Source organism: Schistosoma mansoni, chromosome 1, assembly GCF_000237925.1.
Source record: "Schistosoma mansoni strain Puerto Rico chromosome 1, complete genome".
NCBI lineage: Eukaryota > Metazoa > Platyhelminthes > Trematoda > Strigeidida > Schistosomatidae > Schistosoma > Schistosoma mansoni.
Window position 1 is genome coordinate 18,363,749 of NC_031495.1, and position 14,912 is coordinate 18,378,660.

Consider the following 14,912-nt stretch of genomic DNA (forward strand, 5'->3'; position numbering starts at 1 on the left):
CGATATCACGTGCTATAACGTCTAATTAGGATTTTGATTATCGATTTGTCTGCCTATATTCCAGTCGAACCGGTGACCTTGATTTTATCGAATTGAGATATTAACCAGTGAACAGCAACCAAGACCTTAAGACTTATTGGTTCTTGAGCTACTTCTAAAGTAGACGTCAACTGGGAGACTCGGATAGGGTGCCGATTAGTTCTCTGTTGTACACAGTGCAGTCATGGCTGAAAACTGTTACAATACTACTCTTGAGGTGGCTGATCACATAAAACTTAATACGAAATCATATTTTAAAAACATACTATTCGTGGTATAGGGCTGAGCGAACAGTACATATCTAGTTAGCAGTAACAAGGCTTAGTGAAGCGTATAGCAACGGTCAGTAAGTTTACTAAAGGCTTAAAATAAGCGGAATATGGAAGTACAACAAAACTCTATCTACTAATCACACAATAAAAATATGGATAAGAATAATAATCCTAGTAATAATTCCAAAAGTTTCAGCTTCCCCAATATTTTTCCCGTTATAACAGACAGTAAACCTTACTAGGTTTGCTATAACTAGCAAATCTGTCTAGTAAACTCTCATGATAATTTAATGCACAACATTTTTGTGATTTATTAAGTTATTGATATATCAGAAAAAACAGTGAAAGTCAATAGATGAATAAATCTTCTTTATCCTTATAGCACAGAGAGAGAGCTAACATAATCAGACTAGATTTGTTTTTTATTGAAAACAGATATGGAATAATTTATGTTTTCTTTTTTGTTGAGCATGTTGGATCTAGAGGTTCTAGTCTTATTGGATTCATAGAACAATCTATGTAGTTTAATTAACGTTAGTTGTTTCAAAAAATGTACATAATATGTTCTTCATTATTTATCTTGGTTGTCACATGTTTGTCATGTACCATCAGATCATAAAATGACTTAAAGAAAGAGGAGGGTCTTGTAAATACTCCATGAGTTGAAATTTCTATTATTCAGGTAATTTATTTTTCATTCTGATTTTAGACTTAGCAGCTACTGGCGGAAAATATTTCTTTAATTTAGTCAAAGAAGGTGATAGCGTAATGTTTGCAACAGATGATGAAAATGAACGTCAATTATGGATACAAGCAATTTATCGTGCTACTGGTCAAACACATAAACCGGTACCACCATCAAAAAATATAAGTGGAAGTAACAATAGTAATTTGCAAAATATTAACCTCATTCCTGAAAATAAATCATCGTCGGCTACCTCAATGCTAACTTCTCGTGGTAATACTTCCAGTATTGGAAGTAGAACTCAAGGTGGTGAGTAAAAATATGATATTATGCATTGTGTGTTTTATATTTTATGAGAAATTTTACCCTAATGCTTAGAAATGAAAGTCAAGAAAAAGTTTCTAATACAGGATTTTTAGATACTTCGCTTAACTTAAAATATAATATCTTTTCAGACTGACAGTTAACTACGCATACTAAATTGAATCGATTCAAATGATTATAATTTCGAAACAAAAGTACAGACAATAAATATTATTGACAGGTTGGACGAAAACCAGTTAAACGTACAGTATCCTGAAACCGGAATCTCTCTGTATCACTGTTAACCGGTTTTTCTCATTTGAAAAGTCTACTCAGACTCGCCTTACTAAAATAATCTAATCAACTTTGCATTGTTGATTCTTTAGACCCACTATCTTGAATACTGATATGATGTAGCTAATTAGTCGTTCATTAGAAGGACGAACCAACTGGTTCGGTTCTTTTTAACTAATACTTATCTCAGCTTAAAAACAAAAAGAACATTGTGACAAGTAATCAATATCCAACCGACATTTTATTAAATGAACGACCTCACTAAGTACTAGATAATTAAAAAACATCCTCAATCAGTAAGCAATAGCTGTTTTAGAACTAAAAGAGTTTACATCTGACTAGTAAGTTCGTGGTATCGTGTGATAAATTGTTTCAACGGCAGCTCTCATATCAGGTAGGACATTGGTCTATAAATTGTTGATGTAGAAATTTATATATTATTACCAACAAACATTTCCCGCTATTATTATTACGTTTTATACTTTTAAAGTTTTTAATATTTCGTATTCTTTCTTCATTGACATTGAATTATCTTCTACCTTCATTACACTTTTAGATGTGGATCGTGCACGTAAACATGGTCTTGATGAATTTGTTAGTATTGAACCATGGAAAGTGAATCATGCTGAATTATTCGCTTTATTACAATCAAAATCATTAGATTATCGTATGAAAGATTCATATGTATCACTTGGTTGGTTTAGTCCAAGTCAAATGTTTATATTAGATGAATATTGTGCGCGTTATGGTGTACGTGGTTGCCATAGACATCTATGTTATTTAAGTGATCTACTTGATCGAGCTGAACAAGGCATAATTATAGATCCAGCTATTATACATTATTCATATGCATTTTGTTGTTGTCATGTATTCGGTAATACGTAAGTACTTCATTGTTGTAATGATTATCATTATTTCAAATTTATCATGAAATAAATTCCTTATTGAAAATGTAACGTATATCACTAAGATTGTGCTTATATTAAAATCACATGAAGACTGACTGATATTTCAGTCACTAACCGTGAATATATATGCAAACAGAACATCAGAATTTTGTTGCCAGATATTTTTAATCTTTTTCGGCATTTTCCGATTGTTGGTAAATTTAATGAATGAAAATAACAAAGATTATAAAAAACAAATTGTATAAGCTTCATTGAATAATTACTCTTTTGTCAGTTGCTAATAAGTTCTATCTATATGTAGTTAATGGGCTATCCATTTTAAATAATAGATTCATATAGTTGCAAAGTAGAAACATTTAGTGTGATACTTCGTGAAATCTATTGTTTTTATTTTTTTCTTATTTTTCCGTACTCCTTCTATTCCATAAGTTAAGTGAAGCAGAGATAAAAGCAATTTAAGTACAGTGAATTAAACTGAAATTCTATAAGATGATAGTATTTAAATTCACTGAACTATTAAAATAATTACAAAGAGAGATAATCCTTTAATAAGGTTCACTTGTAGTCGGAAACTCCAAAAACAATCCCAATTTCGTCTGCATCAAATTAATTCACTTCATATATTTATAGCTTGAGAAAAAACAATTTTTCAGGTGTATATTATGTGAATTTATAAATTACTTAATTTTTTCAAATAGAAAACAAAGCTCATGTTTAACTTTCTCATTGAAATTAGTTTAGCAATAAGTTTACATTCATTTACGTTAGGCGACTATTCAAGTGATTGTGCTATGTTTACGTGTGAAAATTGAACTGATATTAATAGCTTAACTTCCTCTATACGTTTCCTTCAGTACAATTCAATGAATCAAATAAACTTACGAGTTCTTATACTTATCATTACTGAGACATGAAATTAAAATTCATCACTTTTTTGTTATGGAAAACAAATACCAGTTGGTTACGGGTAATTTTTCGAAGTTTCTTTTCGAATAAAATTGTAATAATTGGGCCTTGTACCGGTTTCTATGTAATCTTATTCTTTTTATTTGAGCTAGTGAAATTATCTAGGTAATTATAACCACTTAAAAATCAAGTTATATGAATAATGATAGTGAATCATGTTTGTTAACATTTGCTTCAAAATAAAACTATTTTAAAGAATCTGCCCTAATAGTCATCATAATTGTGAGAGAATTTCTAAAATTCTCGAAATCAGTATTTTCGGTCATAAATAGTATATCAATCTGCACAAGCTTTCTGGGTAAAAAGTAAAGTATGGTAATGAGCCATTTAGAATTGTGAAAACCATTCCTTGGTTTTAAATTCAAATTTAATTACCCTTTATATTATGTAAAAAACGCAATAGGAATTGATCTTTAAAGCACCTAAAACATTTAAAGTGATGAAAATCATTTTTGCCATCGTAGAATAAACGTGATTGTTTGAAATGTATCAAATTCTCAATTTTTCCTGTGCAGATTGCTGATAATACACAAACCAACCAAATATTTATTTTCTAACCTTAAACCGTTAACCCTAAACCCCTAGCTATAACCAGTAATGATGTAAGGTCTTCTGTAAAATCCTTTTATGTTGTGAGAAGACTGATAACTTTTTGTACCCGTATAAATAAATTTATATGTTGTGTTTTAGATTTACAGAATAAAATAGCTTTTAGAAAACTTCAATAATTTCATCAATTATTTAAATTCTGTTAACCCTTTGTAATATTGTCATTTACTTTTCATAATCCATTCTTTTATAAGGCCTGTTTTCTAATTAACTAACATCGAGCCGAAATTTATAGCTATTACTTCAAGCTCGTTTCTATATTACACTCTTACTACTTTTGATATTGTTCGAAAATGTTCTTATTCAGCAATACAGGAGTAAATAAATTAGCAAATAATATCGGCTTATTTTTAACTTCTTTTCTTTGTTTTTGTTTACTAAGACAAGATACAAATATCCGAACTGTTTTAGTTGATGAACGTCAAATGTTCATGGGGATTCGTCAACGTCTTTATGCTCTTTTAGAAAAACAAATTACAGAGTTTCGTTATTATTTTCCTTTTGGGCGTCCAGAAGGCGCATTGAAATTAACTCTGGGATTGTTAGAAAGAGTAAGTGAATGACTAGCATTTATATTTTTGCTCTGATAATATTATATTTTGAATTGACTAAATTTTGGTAGATACACTTTTTATAAAATACATTTACGTTCAATACTTCAATTTTCTGTAGAACATATATTAAAACCAAACAGGTATATAGTTAAGAAGTGTATGTGTTCATATACAAATTAATTTTCCTTGTACCGTAATTCAACGCTTGCTATCTCATCTAGTCTATAAACATTTTTACTGTCAGCTTCCAGTCTAAGAATGCAGATTATTTGTGCATTCATCAATGAAATTACAATGCTGTAACAGCTTCGACTTCCTATTGCAAAAACAGATGAATAAAATTAATTTTTCTGCATTTATCCCTTATATTTTTCAAAACCATAGATTAGACATTAAAAGGTTGCCATTTATGTCAGTATTTCCGGTCTTTCCAAAATGACATTACCATTAGGAATCATATTAGTAAAATGTGTCCATTTCTGATAATAATTGTTAGACTGTTCATTTTAAACATATTTTCATTTGTGGTAGATTTAACCGCATTTTGATAACTAGTCGTCTGCTGAAATGACTAACACAGAAGGATTAGAGATTTATCAATTACAAAAAATTAGTCAGCTCCCTGACTGATAATGGTTTCTATCATGTTACAGTATAACATGCTGTTCAAATAAGTCCAGGTAAACGAATCACAGATTTTGAATAAATTGAGCATTGGGTAGATTGTTATAAATAAATAATATATTTGTAATATCCAAATTGGTTAACCAATTTGGTTATTTATTCTCTGAAGAAGCGGCTGACACTGAGTCACGAAACGTTAGAAAATCTAATTTTTCTACTCATTGGGATATTACAAATATATTGTTAAAACACAATTATATGAACGAAGAATATTCTTTTCAATAATTTCTCATCAGGTTCTACAATTATAAATTAATAATCCATAAAAGAAGATTGGCCAAGTTTAAGGCAGAGTACATCAATTTAAGAAACTGTAATATGTGAATCAAGGATTGTTTGTCATATAAAATAAGATCGAATCGTTAATGTTTTTGGGATGACTAATATGAAGTGTTAACTTGAATCAGTTTATAGGTGAAATAAAATCGTAAGATAAATTATCAGAATATATATAGTTGACTTGGAGGTGAGAGATAGAAAAATGGGATTACAAATCAGAAGTTACGTAATATGTAGAATAATATAAATTAGGTCAGCTATAGTAGATTGGGGGTGGATGATAAATAAACTTCTCTATAAGGTTTATTTAGAATCACAGATTTGTTTATTTCAATAATAAACTGACAAAGACGTATTTGTTTCTCAATACTCAACACCGTTTATACATATTTCAGGTCTGCTGATGTTTATTAGTGACAGTTTTATTTATTTTTCTAGATACATTGAACATAAGATTTTTCTCAGTTCAATTAATTGTTGATTAGATTTAATTGATGAAAACGATTTGTTAATAAATTGTCTCTTGTTAATAATATGAACATTTGTGTTTATTAGCAATGAATATATTTTTTCTTATAGGTCCTTATGAAAGATACCGGTGCTCCAGCTTCAGCTGAAGAAGTACGCGAAGTAATAAGGCGATGTTTAGAACAAGCTGCTTTGGTCAATTATGCTCGTATATCTGAATATGCAGCAATCGAAAGTAAGCGTAGAACTCTTTCTTGTGTTTCAAATTGAATTTTAACTGTTGTTTTAAACCTAATTATCAACTTTAGTGTCTCTTATTGACTTGGTATTCAAGTAAAATTCAAGTAAATATAATCTATAATTTTATTAAAGATTGACGATCTGTTGTTGTAACTTACCGATGTATCATGTTACTGCTACATAGTCGATACCTAACTTTTCTGAAGTCATCCTACTATCTAATAGCTCTTTCTTCTTTGTTGCCACTGTCTATAAATATACAGTTTGTCTATTATTATTTACTTACATAAATTTAAATGTCACTAAATTAATGGGTGAATAAACTTCTATAATTTTTCGATAAGACTCAGCAAATCTGTACATATATTTTTTTTTACAGTAACTTCAGCTAATCACATGATACAAACATCACGTTTTACATATTTCGAAGTGGAATTTTTTGAAATTGCCACTCAGATTTTCTTCGTCGTTTTTAAAAAAATTAGGAAATATAGTTATATCTATAACTTCAACTATTTCCTATCTTAATCCATTGATATATTATATGATGCTTTGTAATAGTATTATTTTATAAATTTAATTAGTTAATGGGGAGAATGTTTTCATAGAAGTAGTAAGATGATCGCATCGATTTCCTGACTTAATCAGTGCTGATGGGACTTTATTTCAAGCCCCAACATCTATTGTATATGTGATTCACACCGATCTTTGTTCAATTACCTCATGCTTGACATGATATTAGAGGAAATTCCGTCTACTTAGAAAAAATCGTTGATGAGAATCATACTCTAATATGAAATATTCACTACGTGAATGAATGGAAATAAGAGATTAAAAGTGCCTTGAACAATATAGTCAACATTGAAAACGTTCCAGATGATCTTAATCTCAGGCATTATATCATAATAAAATTACTATTAGTTAAACAGACGTTTTATGTCTTTCTATTTATATCATGGAAATTTATGCGCATGTGAATAGAACATCAACGGTTTTTAAAAATTAAAACCTCCAATTTTTTTTCTCATCAGTTCTGTGAAAAGTAAATCAATTTTTATATCATGATCCTTTAGGACATTTTAAGCATTTAATTGATTTCTATTGATAAAAAGAGTCAATAAAAGTGATGTTGCAGTATTACTATCGTTATCAGTGACTTATTTACATTACAATAGTTTGTGTTTAGCATGTTTAAATGAATTGATGTCGTTTTTTGAGAAGCGTTTAGCTATCATCGCATTAACATTATGCTTCCGTAAAAAACAGCTTTTAGAAAGAAAATTTACATTTTTGAGCAGAGTTTGGACCATATACTGAGATGTCAATAGCTTAATTTCTACTTCAGAGAAGAAAATCATTTTAGACCATTTAAAACGCGTTGGGTTGAGAAGAACAAATTCATTGGATCATTATGGAATAGGAACATATCCGTGTGAATGCTAATACATTCTAGGTGCTTGCGTCTCTTACTCTAAAATTAGCTGGTCTTGTTAATAAGTATAAATTACTTCAGGCTCCATTCGTTTGAAGTCAACTTTAAAGTTATTTCTGTTATTGCTGACACCACCGATAGTCTCAGCTGTGTAACACAAATTCTCCTTGCTTTTAAACGCTGTATATTAGAATAGTTTACAAATATATCTGCAAACAATTTATTACATGTAGGGTATTGTGAAAAGCCGTTAATCTGAAAAATATATTTTAGAGGGATATTGTAATATACGGTCATGTGCATGCGTTTTAACAGTAAATAAATCTTGATATTAGTTGTGAAAATCGAATTAATCGTTGCAAAGTTCTTTAAACATGTTAGAATTTTGCACTTGAAATACCTGGTTTACATCTTAAATTTAGATTTCTATGTGAACCTTTCTGTAACCTCATTCACTAACATGAGGCAAAACAAAGTCTCGAAATAATTTTAAGAATTCCTATGGTACCTCAATGTAGAAAATTCGTGTGGTTTGTGCTTTCTTTGTGTGTAACAAGTGTTTGGTGACTTTATTTCAATTGAAATTAGGTATTTTGTTATTCTTTTTGTATAGATAAGTTTCACAGAAAGTTTTCAATCCATTCATTTACCAATGTAAATCAGGAAACATTTCTTATAAAAGATCATAAAATGTGATTATATGATACTTAGAATTTTATTATATAGCATTATATATTTTGTGAAGTCTCTAGACAATTATCTAAAATCTAATTATTGTCTTAGTTATTCAATCAGATTATTTAAGTACCTATCAAATGTTTATATTTCAATTAGTTTATTTTGCTGTTTTGAACAGAACTTGTATTTGTAAGCAAAGATGGATAGTGGCTAGCAGTGGAATCCAGGACGCGCGTTTCGTCCTATTTGGGACTCGCCAGCTGGATGTGCATGCATCTCAGAGTTGATGTTCACTCTGAGACTCGAACTCAATACCTTTCGCTTCAAACGCCATCACGTTATCCACTCGGTCACTGAGTCCTGATAGCCACTTATATTTCTTTCTTGTTATTTCACTGATTATAATCATATTTATTGATCATTTAAACTATTAGTTTGTATGAATATTTTCACTTTTCTTAAGGTAGTTTTCATTTCCCATCTAAAAACAAAAAATGTTATTGTAAAATTAAATCACTTTGATATCTCTATACTTGTCCATCATTCTTCTTCATATACATAAACTGACCAGAGCTTTAAATAATTGATAGCTACTTCATTTTTGTTTTTTTTTCACTATATTAGGCGGTCGTGATAAAGGCAATGAATATTCTCAAACAAGTAGTAAGTTGATTGGAATACAATTATTTTATTACTATAAAAATGTTGTTGGAAATAAATCACATAAATAGCATTCTTTTTGTAACTGTTTGTTTAAAGCGTCAAAATTGTCTTCAGTCAAATTACTTAATAATTATTTATCAAATTATTCAACGATAAATGAAGGATTCAGTTGCCTTCCCGTTTTTCCTTTTTTTTGTTTTTTTGTAAAAATATGTTTTAGTAGGCTTGGTTGATTGAGCTGTACTACAGTTATTGTGCCTAATATATTTAAAATACCGACTTTAAAATGTTATTCATTGTAATTAAATATAATTCAGTAACATCTTGAATTATTATTATCTTTATCTCGCAGCCGAACCTCAGATTCTATACTGTTGATCGGGAAGATTTCGGGCATTTTTTAAGGGCACCTTTTACTAAGATCGATTAATAAACTAACGTTGATGAAAAAGAATTATGCAAGATGCTAATTTGTCCTGATAAAAACGATATTTGGAACTAGGTCATTCAAAATTGAAAATGCTATCTCTTATTCAACCTAGTTATGTCACAAAATATTGGATTCGACACTACTTAGTTTGACTAAAATTCTGTACTTTATATATATTGGTAATGTCCTCCGATTTTGAAAGGTCTGAAAATGTAATATAAAACGCTAACATCTAACTCATGTTTTTACTGACATTTCTTCTCAATATTTTCTTCATCTATCTACTCAGGTAAGACTTTGGCTGATCTTATTCACTTGGGTGAATTGTGTATTGAGGTACTACGTCAAAATGAAGAACATCATGCAGAAGTATGTTATATATATATATATATACTCTAAAGCTTAATAACGTGATTTCTTGTTAATTTGAGTATGTAAATATTTTTCCCATGCTGAGGAATTCAGAAGCATTTATCTGCAAGGAGCATTTGAAATTATTGATGAAAACCTATTCATTCGCCCGCTTTTACAATGTCCTGACCGTATATTAATTATCTTGAGAGAAATATTCATAAATAACGGTTGTTCTGAACCATGAGACGTATTGTACATATTGATCATTCTACTTTGATGTATATGAGAGCAAACACACATTTCCATTTATTCTTGTGAAACAATCCTAACTATTTTAGATATTTGTTCTCTTTTGAGACTTGTGAATGTTTGAAGCAATTAGTGCTTTGATAAATTTGGTTAGTGTAATAAGAAGACGAAGATTATCAGAACTATGTGATATATTAGTGCAATACTTTTCGAACAATCTGATCACACATTTACTTTTTAAGAACATTTATATACAAAAAAAAGTCAACTATGCTAGAAATAGAGAATAGGAGAAAACCTCATTACTCTGGAAAATAAGCTATTATTTAGAGATATGAACTCCTGGATTAAAGTTAAGTGATTTCAACGTTGCATGCTAAACATAAGGACTTCATTCATTAGGTTCTACTTCCAGCAAGATTATTGGTGTTCACTACTTATATGTATGTATGACCAGACCGCATTCTTATATTTATTGCTCAATGAATATTTCTGCTCACAACCAATAGTCTTTTCATCGGATAAATTAGTTGACAAAAAGACAAAGATCATTCAACCTGCTATGAATATTTCTACAAACAAGCGACGACATATTTTAGTGGCCCGTAATCTGACTCCAGTTAAATCGTATGAATGATTGCTGTCGAAATATACATCCTGACTATTCTCGTATACCATTATTGACTTAAATCGCGTTGGTGAATAACGGAATTAAATAAGTTGAATACGAGAATAGATTTTGAATAGATATGTTTTGTACACTGATTGATCTGGACAGGAAATGAGAGTGATGAGAAATAACTCGCGGTGGATTAGGCGTGTGAGCCAACCCCGTCTAGTCAAGTGTTAGTCAATATTTATAGCCAGATAAAAGTAAATTACAGTCATGTGATGAATAGGATAAAAAGTGTGCACGCATACGCTCATATAAAAACAGTCAAGGTTGATAAGCGAACAATTAACAAGGTAAAAACGTGACTTAAGAAGAATGGGTAAATTGGCATGTCCAGAATCTAGAATAAGGTATATGGTATAAACAAATAATATATTTGTAATATTCAAAAATAAGGTATATAGGCTTAACATACCGACCGACAGTACAATATTTCCTGATTCTTGGTTTCTACGGTTCTGCTTAGCCATACTTTGCGTCGAGAACTGTCAACGGACCTCAACCCAGTGATTATGGTCCTTCTGTCGAACTCATGATTATGAATACATCAGGGACATCATTCTCAATCACTGTTAAATCATCAGATAAGTAAACCGTTGAATCATGTGATGATACGACATCAACTGGGTGACGTTAAGAACCAGCCATATTCTAATCATGGGTGTGAACTAGAAGAAAACTATACAATTTTATTAGATTATAGAGGACTATTAGAACTATTAATATTTCCATCACTGCTCTTCTGTGTACTAAATTTGAACTACTACTAATCGGTGAATCTTAATAATATGTTGAGGGATTTTTTACACCGTTTATAATTTTTTCTTTTTCTCTTCGTGCGTCGTGCTTTTTTACCCTTTTTATCCAGGGACTTCGTTTATTGTTTTTTTATAGTAACAATGGAAATATAAAGACTCTTTTTTCTTTGCTTACTCTCTTTTTATGTCTTTTTAAAGGTCAATGAACAAAAGTTGAAAAGCTGTTGATATCCAAACAACAGTATTACTTTTTTTACGCGCTTCTAGTTATTCGTTTTAATGATGCAAAATTAATCTTCAACTGTTTTCTTCCCCATTTTTAGTCCTTGCTTATTACCCCATACCCATGAGATTATTTATTTTATGTGGAAATATAAATAAAGGAATAGGGATTATATATTCTGGATAAATGGAATGTAAAAATATTTTCCCATAGTCACAGAAATGTAACCTTTTCACGTTAAGACTCATTTTCTTTTTTAAATAAAATTTGTTTATCGTTCCAATTGATTTTAGTCATTTGAAAATAATTTTTGTAAATTAGGAATTAATAATTAGTCGTATCATTTTATTGTATTAATTAATAATCAACTGTGAAAATCCATGATCGGTCACAATAGAATTAAGTGTCTATGTTTTTCATTTCGACACTCTGGTTATATTCCTCTGACTTTTATTGTGGAAAGGTTGTTGATAAATAATATGTTTAAATATTCTCTTCACCGTGCATATTTATCATATATTTATTATTATTATTTCAATGATTGTCTTCCAGGCGTTTTCATGGTTCCAAGATTTGTTAACTGAACATGCAGAATTGTTCTGGAATTTTTTCTCAGTCGATATGGTTGGTGTATTAGAAACAATGCCACCCGATTGCTGGGATAGTTTTCCATTATTTCAACTATTAAATGATTACCTAAGTTCAGAAGGTTTGTGTTCATTTCAGTTCAGTTACAGGTTTATTCATATATTTCTGCTTTGTACTGAATGCTAAAAGGATTGAAGTTTGTTTTGGTTCAGTGTTATTTATCATTGTTATGTATAAATTATTTGGCTATTTCGAGAAGTTATTTGTCGGCTTTGAACGCATATCAATATTAAGTATGGATATTGTTGGTAAATATTTAGTTCAATGACTGACCTTTATCTTGTGTATATTTGGCAGTTCTCAAATTTGGTTTCATATCGTAAATAAACTTTAATTCTTTAGGTTTGTTAGATTTACACTGCTTAAAAAAGATTTCCGTTGTTTCCTTTTTCAATAAAGCACAACTTTGCGAGATCAGTTACTAGTTATTGGATGTTTTACTGTGATTATGTATTTATAGTTTATCGTGGATTTAAAAAATATGAATGATTTAGATAATATAATATAAGAAATTATTTTTAAGTGTCATTTGTTGCATAAAAAACTTTTTATTTATTTATATCTAACTGTATTCCACTAATGTCTTCTTGGCGATGTATCTTACATGTGCATGCTGCTTTAAGCCTATTTGGTATTGCATCTAGTTTAGTCTATTCTAATGTTTTCAAATGCAGAAAGGTGAAAAAGGGTTATCTTTCACTAAAGACTTTGTATGCTGTACGGAAGGTGGTCAGTTATTTTAAACGTTGAATTGCCGATGTTTCTGTATACGTGAGGGTTGAACAGGAGGCGAGATGGTGTGTGATGTACAAGACCATGGTTTTGCCCGCGTGTTTTTCGCTTCCAATTATGAATTTAAAGCTGCCAAGAGTTTCGTCCCTTTAGAATTAAGTTTCTCAGGAAGATGAATCAGATCCCTTAAATAAAACGATTCTTGATGATCAAATTCTGCTTTTCTAAAGACTTGGTATAACTTTTGTTTAGCTCTGAATCACTTTCAACCTATTTGATTTCTAGTATGGATTTATGTATCCTAACCTTTTCAAGTACTACCAGTTTTAAAATAGTTGTTGGTAATGGAAACAATGATTTGTTGATGTATTAAATTATGTACACGTATAGACGTTTAGCCAATATTAGTAAATAATACACCACGTTCAAATGATTATCATTTGTAGGATATGCATTTCAGTCCACATCCAATTCCAAATTTAAACAAATGAACATCAGTAACTCCTAGAATGTCTGATATACTACAATGAGTTATTCATCTACAATCAGATGGTAAAGTGATATTCCTCCATGATTTTGAAATGATTAAGTAACGTCAAACAGGGAAAAACAATTTTCAAACACTCCAGTTTTTCCTTTTACTTTTACGTTTTTTTTACACTAGTCGATTATTTGTTTAAGAACAACAACTCTTTATTTAAAATTATGCACATCTCACTTATCTCTCTTTATTCATATAGTTAGGCGAGTGATGTTATCTATCTTTGTGCTTATATCGTATCAATATTGTAGAAATATAACATCTTAAATCTTCCTACGCAACTTGCTTTTACCACGAATCAAGCATTCATTTTCTTAGGATCTATCTATCCATATGTTGAATATTTATCATTATTTTTGACAGCTTTAGTCTTTTTTTTAAAAAAAAGGTGAACCTTTGTATTGATAGAGTATAATATTTACACTATAGATGTATATTACAGATATTGTTTTTTTATTATTTTAGTTTCATTAAAATCGGGAAAATTTCATCAACAACTTACACAAATATTTGCACCTTTAGTTGTGCGTTATGTTGATCTTATGGAAGCCTCAATTGCTCAGTCTATTAATGGTGGTATCGATGGACAATTAAACAATCAAAATAACACAAATAGTTTTGATTCATCTACTACTACCGGTATAACCTCAACGACTACAGGGTTTGCAGCATCCGCTTTAGAAACTGTTGGTGCTTTAGGCAATGTAGGCTCATTAGTTAGTGCAGCTGCAGTTGGCGCAGCCAATGCAGCGAATGTTGCAAGTCGCACAGGTGGTTTAATGGCAGCTGCCACTGCAGCAGCCAGTGCTGCTACACAAGCTGCAACAAATCCGACATCCATTGGTGCAACAAATTGTATACCAGTTACTTCAAGTGAATTATTATGGAAATTAGAAGCATTGCAAAATTTTATTCGAGAATTACATTGGCCTGATATAATATTTGCTGAACATATGGATAATCGATTAAAAATGATGGCTGGTGATATGATAGATGCTGCGGCTCAACGGTAAGTTCGATCTCAAATATTTATTAAACTCCATGATAATTTCTTTTCTTTCGGATATTTCCCCACTGAATATGGCACATTACAGTATAGTAAAATGTTTTTTGCCAAACATGGTTATATTTATTACCTATTGTCCACTAACTAATCTGTTTCAAAATATGATCTTTTTCGTTATACACCTTTTTGTTCTACTGATAGAATGCTTTATTGTGTAGTAAGAG

At 30.2% G+C, this 14,912-nt stretch overlaps 1 protein-coding gene across 1 annotated transcript in view; it reads left to right on the forward strand.

The window, feature by feature from the left end:
- Smp_173190 (putative calcium-dependent activator protein for secretion) overlaps positions 1–14,912 on the forward strand; it is a gene marked incomplete at its 5' end in the record, with an annotated part of 70,579 nt that overhangs the window by 29,332 nt on the left and 26,335 nt on the right. Inside the window, 8 exons of the mRNA XM_018793519.1 lie at positions 1,021–1,305; positions 2,150–2,474; positions 4,459–4,627; positions 6,173–6,296; positions 9,036–9,074; positions 9,794–9,873; positions 12,314–12,470; positions 14,148–14,691. Coding sequence (XP_018648023.1) covers positions 1,021–1,305; positions 2,150–2,474; positions 4,459–4,627; positions 6,173–6,296; positions 9,036–9,074; positions 9,794–9,873; positions 12,314–12,470; positions 14,148–14,691 — 1,723 coding nt within the window. The remainder of the gene's footprint in view (positions 1–1,020; positions 1,306–2,149; positions 2,475–4,458; positions 4,628–6,172; positions 6,297–9,035; positions 9,075–9,793; positions 9,874–12,313; positions 12,471–14,147; positions 14,692–14,912) is intronic.